The sequence below is a fragment of the Grampus griseus genome (genome assembly GCF_964374135.1).
Source record: "Grampus griseus genome assembly, chromosome: 8".
NCBI lineage: Eukaryota > Metazoa > Chordata > Mammalia > Artiodactyla > Delphinidae > Grampus > Grampus griseus.
In genome coordinates, this window is record NC_139002.1 from 100,956,877 (window position 1) to 100,968,159 (window position 11,283).

At 59.5% G+C, this 11,283-nt stretch overlaps 1 protein-coding gene across 1 annotated transcript in view; it reads left to right on the top strand.

Moving 5' to 3' along the window:
* Nucleotides 1-6,083, top strand: part of FADS2 (fatty acid desaturase 2) — a gene marked incomplete at its 5' end in the record, with an annotated part of 33,354 nt that extends 27,271 nt beyond the window's left edge. The window contains 5 exons of the mRNA XM_082661115.1: nucleotides 4,084-4,181; nucleotides 4,444-4,540; nucleotides 4,846-4,925; nucleotides 5,385-5,510; nucleotides 5,866-6,083. Coding sequence (XP_082517241.1) covers nucleotides 4,084-4,181; nucleotides 4,444-4,540; nucleotides 4,846-4,925; nucleotides 5,385-5,510; nucleotides 5,866-5,917 — 453 coding nt within the window. The 3' untranslated portion in view covers nucleotides 5,918-6,083. The remainder of the gene's footprint in view (nucleotides 1-4,083; nucleotides 4,182-4,443; nucleotides 4,541-4,845; nucleotides 4,926-5,384; nucleotides 5,511-5,865) is intronic.
* Nucleotides 6,084-11,283: the final 5,200 nt, after the last annotated feature.

Sequence of the window (11,283 nt, forward strand, 5' to 3'; positions counted from 1 at the left end):
CCCTTTGTATAAGGACACTAATCCTAGTGGATTAGGGCCCGCCCTAATGACCTCATTTCCACTAATTACATCTGCAAGGACCCTATGTCCCAATAAGGTCCCGCTGTGAGGTCCTGGGGGTTAAGACCTCAACATACTCATTTTAGGGGCCGTGATCCAGCCCGTAACTCCAGAGAGAGAAAGGGACCCTGGAGAGGGCCGTGTGGCGTGGTGCACAGAGGTCCTTGGCTTGATGTAGATGTGCAGGCGTGGTTCTGTGGAAGAGGACGATGTGCCCGTGGTGGGATGCCCTGGGTGGAGCAGTGACCCTCGGCAGAGACTGCTTTGGGCAGAGCAGGATTCCCTGGGGCGGGGACAGGGCCCCTGCCCTCGGGACCAAGCGGAGAGCCCCTGAGTCAGTATTGCTGGTCTTTTTTTAAAAACCTAGTTTCATAAATGAAGATATTGAAACTCTAAGAGTTTGGGACTTGCCCAAGGTGACACCGAGGGGTGGGTCAGGCACTAGAACCCAGACCTCCCGATGCCACGGCCTGGATCCTGTCCCCACACCCCAACCACCACTGTCCATGTTTGTACAGCAATGGAAGCGCTTCAAAGTACTTTGTCTTACGTTCTCTCCTTGGCGTTATTGGCAAAGGTGCCTGCTGATTCTGCTAAGAGGGCCAGGCCTGGGACTCGGGAGCAGGTGGGGCTGTTTGGGGAGGAGGTGGGAGTCTGAGGTCTCTGCCAGCCCCGTGCTGGTAAAACCTGTACTACACTCTTCTAAGACACGCTCTTTTATCCGTACCCACTGTGTTCCGGGAACGGTTAAGCACTGCCCCCTACGTCGTGTCATCTAACCCTGTTTTGCCAGCAAGGCAGGCACAGGCCAGAGGGAAGGAGTTTCTGGATCAGTTAAGTGGTGGAAATTGGAATCCAGGTCTCCTGCACCTGAGCTCACCTGGGCCCTGGAAGGGGTCACAGCAGAAAGGGACCGCGATGCTGCTGCTGCCGGGGGTACTTGAATCTGCTTTCATGGCAAATGACTCCTGACATGAATATTTAATCCTTTTTTTATTTTTTAAACTGTGTTTGTTCCCTCAGGAACAAAGCATTACATAGGGACAGCGGGAAAGGGAATCAGACTTTGTACCTGAACCGGCTCAGGTGGCCCCGCCAGGGACATTTGATCGGGCCCCTCAGGGCAGAGCTCTCCCGCTGGGGAGTAGGGTTCAAGCTTGGGTTTCTAGTACAAAACTGTAGCTGACTGCAGCCAGGCATGGCGCCAGACCCAGCGCTCCCCTCAGGGGCCCACATGGGCAGAGGCATGCCCTGTGCTGTGGTTTTCTGATTCATGGTAACAGTGAGCTTGGGTGCCACGTGTGGCTGTGACCTGGGGCAGTGGTCCTCAACAGGGGCAATTCTACTGAGCCACTTGGCAACATCTGGGAGACTTTTTTTTTTTTTTTTGGCCGCGGCATGCGGGATCTTAGCTCCCTGACCAGGGATCGAACCCGTGCCCCCTGTAGTGGAAGCTCGGAGTCTTAACCACTGGACCACCAGGGAAGTCCTGGGAGACATTTCTGATTGTCACAACTCAGGGGGGGTGGAGAGCTGTTGGCCTCTAGTGGGCATCCTACCGTGCCCACGACAGCCCCCCAGAGCTGAGAATTATCCAGCCCCAAATGCCAGCCAGCGTTGCCAGTGGTTACATCCTGGGGATGTTTCCCAGGCCTCAACTTCCTGGAGGTCCGCTGTATCCGATACCACTTACTGCTCCTTCTTAAAATTCTCCGTGTCAGCTTCCAAGTGCCGCCTCCGCTGGTTCTCCTCCACCTCTGTTTCCCTGCATCTCCTCCATCCCCTACCTGTGAAACCAGTGGTCCCACAGTCACGTATCGCTCCGCACAACAATACCTAAGAACGCACCTCCGTTAATATATACGTACATACTACTGCACTGCTTACGCACAAACACGGAATTAAAATGAATGTTTAGACCGCCTCGGTCCTGAGGTCTTGCCCTCCGCCCACCGCTGGCCCTTCGACTCCTCTCCGCAGCCGCTCCCCCCAACCCCTTCCTACCCCAGCTGATGGTACCCACGCCAGGGACCAGCCCAGATTCCTCATGACCAAGCAGTCCCCAGGTGGAGCTGTCCCTGCCTCTTAAATATTTCTGGAATCTGTTATCTCCTCCTCAGTGCCGTGGGTCCTGGTTTGGGCCTCTGTCATTTCATTCCTGAGCTACTGGAATAACCGAATCTCCCCACCTCCAGTTGGCGGGGATCCAGTTTAAGGTCCAGAAGGGACCATGTTCTTGTTTAAAGCTCTCAGTGGGTCTTCATTGCCGGCAAGGTAGAGGCCAGTCCCCCCAGGCGGACGTGACCTGGCCTTGGTGTCCCGCCTCCACCTCGAGCGCTTGGGCTGGGGTATATGGAGCATATAATCTGTATGCAAACACAGCCCTTGCCCGGTCTTTTCTCTGGGCTTTTCTTCGTATTGTCATCATTCTGCAAACATCCATCCTACTGTTCTTTGCTTAGCTGACGTCCCGCGTTTCCCAGCCCAGCACAGGCACCACCTCCTGATGGAGGCCTTTCCTAAATCAGGATCGGGTCGGGACGTCACGCCACACTCCCATCACCCCTGTGACTGTGTGTCCCCTTGCACATGATATTGAAGGGATCTCTGTATAAGTCTGTCCTTCCAGACGAGGGGCTCTGAAGGACTTCCTTTTGCCCCCAGCACCTAACTCGGTCCCTGACACAGAGAAGGCATTTACTGAGTGTTTGTGGAGCTTAACTGAACAGAGCTCGTTTGAAGGGTGAGTTTGCTGAGCAGATAAGGGGAGGAGCTTCCAGGTGGATGCAGTGAGACGCAGACGCTGCAGCACAGCCTGGCTGTGGAAGATGGGCTGCGGATGAGGCCAGGTCGGTGGGCAGGCATGTGAGGGCCGTGCAGCCTACTAAGGGGCTGGATTTTATCTTTTATCCCCCGGCGGGGAAGGAGGCCCGTGATGGCTTTGAGGATCGCAGTGGCGTGATCCAGCTTGCATGTTAGGAAAGTCTCTATGGTCGCAAAGTGGTGCAGAGACCAGATTGGAGTCTTTAGAGCTCAGACTTGTGGACTGTGCTTATTGTTGCAACACCTTCAAGCCATGTAGAATCTCAGGGGGTGTGGGGGTGTTCTATTCCCATCCTGCAGATGGAGGAACTGAGGCACAGCTCAGAAAATTACTTACAGCTACACAGAGTAGGGTGGAGCTATAATTAACAGCCAGCAGCCTGACCCGGAGCCTCTGCTCTCATCACTACCCTGCCGAGTGTCTGGGAGAAGTGATGAGGGAGAGGAAACAGTCAGTGCAAAGGCCCTGAGGTGGGAACAGGCTGGGTCAGGGTGGCTGAGAAGACAGTGGTCCCCAATCCCTGTGGGCTGATCTGGGTGGGATGGGAGGGCTTAGGGAAAGATAGTCTGCTTGGAGCTAAGATGGTCGCTCTGGTTGCCATGGTTATGGAGCCACTGGGGCAGCTGGGGGAGGTGCTTGCCCAGGAAGGGGAGAGAGCCGAGAGGAAGAGGGGCCAGGAGGAGAATCAGGTGTGGGAAGAGGGCCAGCAGTGTCAGAGGTTGCTGGGAGGGCCCAGAGGCGGGCGATGGATGGTGTCCCTGGCCTTTGTTGTGCTGGAGTGAATGTCCGGGAAGGAGACCCAGGTGCTGATGAGCAGTTTGTGAACCTGCAGGTGTCAGGGGTGCGTGCAGATGGCAATGCACCTTCAGAATCCTCAGGACCATGAAAGAGCTGCTGACCCCCGGCCCCTCCCTATGGCTGGCATCTGCTGGTCCCCATCCCTGTTTACTTCCCTAAATGCAGAGCTTGCAGCCCCCTTCCTGTTGCTAAAACACTCAGCATTTCCCTAGACATATAAAGACAGTCGTGCACACCCTGCGCTGGCAGGCGTCGCGTCCTCAGTGGGCCTGGTGCCCAGTTTCACGGAGGCCCCTTGGCCCAGCAGTGAGAGGGAGGTGCTGTGTACACACACCTGTGGTCGGGAAGCCGTACCGGGGGGCGGGCGGGACACTCCCATATCTAACTGTTTCTCTCCACAGGACCTGGCCTGGGCCATCAGCTACTATGCCCGTTTCTTCATCACGTACATCCCTTTTTATGGTGTCCTGGGGGCCATCATTTTCCTCAACTTCATCAGGTGCCTGCGCTTTGCTGGTTAATAATCCCTGGGCCCCTCGAGCACTGGCACTGATGGGGGCTTTGATGCGAGGCCCCCAAGAGGAAAGGCTCAGAGGTCCCCACTTCCTGCCCCGGCCCCTCATCAGGGGCTGCACTCGCTTCACCCCCCACCCGCCCTGGGCTGTGCGGGGTCGGGAGGGAGGCTCTGTTCCCACCGATTCCCCGGGCCCCGTGGAGACCGAGCATGCCGGGCTCCAGTGCTGAGCTGAGCTCGCTTCCAGGTTCCTGGAGAGCCACTGGTTTGTGTGGGTCACGCAGATGAACCACATCGTCATGGAGATTGACCAGGAGCCCTACCGTGACTGGTTCAGCAGCCAGGTGAGGGTGGCCAGAGCTGGCCACCGGGGCCCTGTGGAGCCTGGACCCGAGGTCCATGTCCTTGGTTCCCGGGAACGTGGCTGCCCAGTGGGCCCGGCGCCGTCCTGCGCTTCCTGGGGCTGCCTGTGTCCTTCCGCTGGGAGGAACAGGGCTGGGCAAGAGAGAGTGGCGGGGAGCTTTTGGAGGGACCAATGGGGAATCTGGACAGGGCGGTGAGACCCCTGGGTAAGGCTGGGCCTCGTGGGAAGGAGACGGGGCCCTCTGTGCTTTGGCTCTTGGCCACTCATCCCCCTTCTCCCTGATAGCTGGTAGCCACCTGCAACGTGGAGCAGTCCTTCTTCAATGACTGGTTCAGCGGCCACCTCAACTTCCAGATCGAGCACCAGTGAGCGCAGGCGCGGGCGGGGAGGTGGGGGTGGGTGGAGGGTGGAGGCCGTACAGTGGAGGGAAGTAGCCACCAGCCTCCCCGGCAGAAGGCAGCAGTTGGGGACTACCTCTCTCTTCCCCAGTGAGGTCCCCCCACCGACCCTAGAGCGTATCTCCACCCCAGCGCCCCCCGAAGCCTGGAGAGGGGTTCTCCTGCCCTGGGCCACATGGTATAGTGGCGCCCACCCCTGCACGTGTGGCTTGGCATCTTCCTTGGTCCCGTGAGCCTAGCAGGGCAGGTGATTGGTCCCTTTATTGCCAGGGAACCCGAGGCCCAGCCCTCCCCCTCCACATGCCAGCCGCCCCTGTGGGCACATAGGGAGAGATGGACGGGGTCCCCTGGGCCCGGCCAGCCTCCAAGTGGGCTGTGAGAGGAGGTGGGTGCTTCCTCACGCCCGGCCCCCCGCACTCTCCCCAGCCTCTTCCCCACCATGCCCCGGCACAACCTGCACAAGGTCGCCCCGCTGGTGAGGTCCCTGTGCGCCAAGCATGGCATTGAGTACCAGCAGAAGCCGCTGCTGCAGGCCCTGCAGGACATCATCAGGTAAGGGCTGGCGGGCACGGGTGCTGGCGCCCCTGGAGGTCCGTGGGGCACAGGGGGGAGACTGAGAGGCATGTAGCTGGGACCACCCATGGTGAAGACGGGGTGACGAGAGGAGCCGAGGCCCTGCTGGCACTGGTGCCCCCCGCCGGCCCCTCTGTCGCTAGGAATTGCCTGGCCTCTGTGTGGGTTGGATGAGGACCTTCCCTTGGTCCTTCCACGGGGTCTCCCGGGGAGCCCTGAGCTAGCAGGCCCACAGGCCCCTGGCTGAGAGCTGAGAGGAGGCACCCATGCTCCCAGCCCCCCGCTTCCTGAGGCTCCCTGGTCCCTGACTGTCCCTATCCCTCTCTCTTCCCAGGTCCCTGAGGCAGTCTGGGCAGCTGTGGCTGGACGCCTACCTCCACAAATGAAGCTGCAGCCCTCCGGGTGCCCATGGGGAAGGGGGACCAGGTGGGGATGGTGGCCAAAGGGAAGGGTGGGACTTGGTTCAGGGGGGTGTCATGAGGCTGTGGTACCTGCTGGCTCACAGACTCTGGGTTCGGTCTTTCCTGTTTTGCTCTCTGGTTTCGCTGCCTTTGCGCCTCCCCCCAGCACCCTCCCTCCTGGGGCCTGCCCGGTCAGCCCGGCTCTCCCCACCTAGGAGCAGAGCCAGGTGGCTGCAGCCTGGCCACTACCCTCTGCCCCTAAGCATCTGCAGACCAGAGGTGCACAGGTGCAGCCTGTGGCCCCCACCCCCTTGCACCTGGCCTCCAGGCCTCACACCGCCTTCTGTTCTCCCTCCGATGCTCTTGAGGTCTGCGGGGCTGGGTCCTAGCCAGCAGGACGGCTCCCTGAGCCTGCAAGCCTGGCTCCACCCTCTCTGATGGCCGCCCACCGTCTGCCCCTATGTGGGGTGGCGTGCTTTGTGCCTGGGTCTCCTTCCCACCGCCAGGATCGGTACTTGGGGCGTCCCTGCAGGCCCCACTTTCTCTTGAGATGTCTTCAGCCCCTGGGCCCTGACGCCAGGCTCCCGGTGCCTGTAGCGCAGCCAGCTCAGGCCTCGGGGCCCAGGGAAATGTCCTCCTGGCCCCACTGGAGCCCTCTGGCCCAGGGCTCGAGCAGTTCCACCCTGCTGCCTCCCAGCTCCAGAGCCTGGGACTTTGGGTCCAAGGGGGCAGTGCCACAGATGGGCTTAGCAGAAGCAATGGCCAGGTCAGGGGTCAGCCAGCCTGTAGGCTCAGCCCTGTCCCCCCATCCCTGTTCAGATGTTTGTCCTGGTTGAGAGGCCTAAAATTCCGGAGCAATCAGACCCTTCCCCAGAGTGCTCCGTTACCTACCGGGCAGTGCCAGCCAGTCCCTGGCTGCTTGGCCCGTGCAGACTTGGGTCCCACAGGCTGCAAGCGGGCACTAGAGCCCGGGGGCTCATCCCAGTCCCTCCCCAGGTTGGGGCTGCCCGCGTGGACACTCTCTTTCACCGTCTTCTATGCTGTCGTGTCTTTTCCTGGTTTTTTAACCTTTTGCTACAGGATGCATTCTGACGGGGGTGGCAACGGGACTGGGCCATGTGACAATCTGCCTGTTACCAGCCGCCCCTCGCAGCCTCCCCAGGCCCCACAGTGGGTTGAGCTGGGCTCACTCACTGAGGCCACGGTGGCCCTGAGTGTCGGGAGGCAGAGAAGGAAGGAGTCCCGGAGGAGGTGACCCTGAGGAGCCGGGGGTTTGGGGGGGACCTAGTGGGACAAGGAGGGGTTGGGGCTGGAGGCCAGACAGCTGAGGGGACAGGAAAGTGAGAGGGGAGGGTGGGGAGCTTGGTGCCCCTGGGAGGATCCAGAGCTGCTGCATTTGGAAATTAACCCACTAACCATTATGTAGCTCCAGGGGAGGGCGGGACAGGAACCAGCCGCTGGCCAGCCAAGAGGGACCCGCCCTGGCTGGTGATGGACCTTCAGGTTGCCATGGCAACGAGGGTCCGCCTGAGGCCCTCCCACTGAGAACACACTGGCCAGAAGAGCCGCTGTCCCTCCCCTGGGGCAGAATGGATCCATAGGGAACTGATCTTAATTTTTATCATGTTGCTTCCCCACCCCTACATTTTTGGAAATAAATGAAGTGATTTTATTCTCACTTCCGTGATCAGCGCTGGCCGCGTCCTGCATGCTGATGCCGGGCGGGATGTCGGTGGAGGGTGGAGGAGGGGGCCCATGTTGCACTGGGAGCCCTTTCCCTCTGTCCACCCCTCCCCAGCCCCCTCCCCCCGCCACGCCTTTTCTCGGGAGAGGACTTCCTCTCCCCTGCCCCGCAGTGCACTCCAGGCCAGGAATTTTGGACAAATGGCCCAAATAAATGAGCCCTCCTTCCTCTTCCTGGGGGCTGGGGACTCTCCGCATCTCCCACAAAACCACCACCACCGGAGTGAGGCTTTCCGGAAGGTCTCCGGGGGGCAGCAGGGGGCTGGCACAGGCCACCTCCTGACATCCTCATTCCCATCCCCCTCCTCCTTTAGGGACCAGTTGTCTGCCCACAGGCCCACATCAGCTGGCTTCTGCTGGATTCCCCTCTACCCGTTTCTGGTCACCGTACCGAGCGCTGGGGGCAGAGAGTCTCAAGGGGCTGAGGAAAGCCCTGGGGATCAGATGTCTTATGGCCGCTGTGCCCGTGCAGTGGCTCATTCAGTCCCCAAGCCCGGAAAGAGTCCACAGGAACGCGCCAGGAGCACTCGTACAGTTTTTACCTCCCAGTGGCTCCCACACTGCTCTTTGATGACCCTGCTCTGGGCTGGCTCAGCTGGCAGGTCAAGCTGGCTGTGCCAGGGAAGAACCAAGAGGTTCACGGGGGCCAGAATCCCAGGGGCTCCCCACCTGGCCTTGCGCCTCCTCCCAGCAGGGCTGGGGAGGCTCCACAGCAGACACTTGCCCTCCCTCTTGCTTAGCCTATGACCTCAGTATAGCCGGCAGGGACAGCCAGCTGATCCAGGTCGGGTGTGTGTGTGATTCCCCAGTGGGCACAGACTGTGGAGTAGGACCTAGGATTCCAGAAGCCTCGAGCCAAGAGGCAAAGACCCAGCCCCGGCTCACTGAGTGGCCTTGGGTGAGTCCTTTGCCCGCCCCAGCCTTCAAGGCTGAAGTCTCCCCATTTGTACAGAGAAGGCAGTGGGCTACAGAGCTCCAAGGATGCTGTCATCTCCCAACACTGAGCCCTTGGCCTCGCCCTGCCTGGACACCCACTAGAAGCCTTCAAATCTGGGAGACACTGGGGAACAGACCTTTCATCCTTCTTACCTGTGCCTGTGTTCTGCCTCCTACCTGGGCTGGGCCTCGCACCCTGGCTCGCAGGATGGTAGAGTACATACACACCTCTGTACCCCTGCCAGCTGTGAGTCCAGCATCCCTCACCAGTGACAACCAGGATCCCAGGAGGGGGAGGAGAGTGGTGGCTCTGAGGGCATCAGGTCGATGGGCACCAGGTCGATGGGCACTTGGCCCAGGTTGATGGGCACCTGGATCTTCTGTGACTTCTCCCCCCCTCCAACTCCCCACCTTGCCCTGATGTATTACCTTTGGGGTAAGAAACTGGGGACACCCATACCTGCTCTCTGTCCAAGCGCCCCTCCTGTCCCCAGACCCTGCTGAGGCTCTTGCCCAGCCCAGAATCGTGGGTTTCTGATCCCCACCCCTTGCCAAAGTCATGACACCCTAACGTGCAAGGCCCTGAGTGGTCACAGGACCAAACCTCCATTCACAGGTGAGGCTGAGGCCAGAGGGAAAGGACTGGCTTGAGGGCACTCGGCGCAGCAGCTGAAGCCCGGCTCTTCACCCTGCACTCCGCCTGGCGTGTCCTTCACCGCCGCCAGGGAAGGGCCATTTCCCAGACCATGGGCTCTTCCCATCCCATCAGGCCAAACGTCAGACTGCTCCTGAGAGGCCCAGCGGCTGGGTGGACGGGGTGGAGACACGCAGGGAGTTAGTCCCTGTGGAGGGGATAAGAGCTCACCTATGGCAGGTGGCTACCCTGATAAGGCTATCAGCTTTGTGGGTGGCGTGGACATGTGCTGGGCACCGGGCCCAGAGGAGGGGCTGGCAGAGCAGCCTGTGGACCTGGAGCCCCAGAGGTGGTCACTGGCTTGACAAGTTCCTCAGGCGTCCAGTGGGACACTCAGACCCTCTTGGCCCACTGGGAGGAGAGAGGAGGCCTTTGGTGGGAGGGGCAGGGCGGAGGTGGCAGCCACCTAGACTGGGCACAGACGGCCCTCAGGAGTGACAGGCTACTGCTTGTGTGACACAGTGCCTCGGGGACTCCTCAGCTGTCCCAGCCACGCCGTCCCTGGAGAGGTGTGCCCCTCTGGACAGAACGCAGCTGCTCACCCCTGGTCTGAGTCTGAGATGGAAATGATTAGCTGTGGATCCAGTAGGGTACCTACACCATCTATGAAGAAACCGAGGCCTGGAGGGGGAAGGCAGGGCCCAGGCAGGTCTGGAACTACTAGCCCGTGCATAAACAGAACAAGAGAACACCTAGCAGGCTAGGACTTAAAGATCATGTCTCTACTGTCCTCTGCTATTATAAATACATTTCTTTGAGTTTTGAAGGCATTTGGGTCTTTCTTCCAAATTATCTGGTTTAAGAGCAAGTATCCAGGAGGACTAGTGACAGGTACCAGGGGCTTGGAAAGGGCCAAGAAGATGGAGGCAGCCAGGTGCTCCGGGACGTGTGTGGGGGAGGGGTGGGGCGGGAAAGACCCACCACCTGTCCAGTCACATAACCTACCAGCTGCTCCCAACGTTACAGGCAGGGGCTGGGTCTTGTGAATCTCCTTTTCCCCCATCTGCCCAGGCCAACTCACAGAAGACTCTGATTAAATGCTGGTTGATTGAAGGGGGCAAAAGGCATGGCTTCCCTAAGGAGTTTTGCTTCTCCTCTGGGCCCAAGACTGCAGACTGTAAAGCAGGGCCACGGCCTTTCTTAGAGTTTCCGCCAAGGCCCTTCCCTCCCTCCTTGTACAGACCCAGCCCAGGCCCCGTGACTGCATAAGAAACCTATAGACATAGAAGGGGGAACTCAACTAGGGAGAGGGGTGGTTGACTTGTCCTCAGGGGTTCCAGCATGGGGGACAGAGAGGGACAAGGGCAAAGATGACCCCCCAGTGAAGGATTTCAGGCAATAGGGAGTGGGGTGGCTAACTGAGGCCAGAGGGCCTTCCCAATGGTCTTTTCAGCAAGTTACTAGGCAGCTACCCATTTGCAGTTGTGAGGGCCCACTGCCCTCAGCTACCACCAGGGGCAGCACGGAGCTCGGCCTGCCCCACATTGGTGCAGATACTCCAGGTACCTCTGGGGGGCGTTGCAGGCTCAGCGTTCCCGCTGGGTGGGCACCCGCTGTCCCTGAGTCTAGTGTGTTAGCATTTCCCTGATAAGGGCATCAGAGTCACTGCAGGAAAGGCACTGACCATCTGCCCAGGGGGATTGCCATCCCAGGGCCCACAAGGCACCAGGAGTCAGCAGGTGACCACAGGAAGAGGGACTCCCACAAAGAGAACAGCCTGTGCAGGGGCCCTGGAAGTGGGACTTGCCCTACACACAAGGATTTGCTCTCAGGGCAGGAAGTACCTTTCAAGGACAAAACAGGCTTGGAGGCAGCCAAGTGCTTTTCTCAGGTGAGAGCAGGTGATGGCCCCAGGGCCATGGACTCTGTGCAGAACATTTTAAAAATAAAGTCTAAGCCCTATTGCTGGAGCCCCTAAGCAAAGAGCCCTACATAGCATCCCTTTTTTTTTTTTTCAAAGCATCCCTTTGATCTTCCA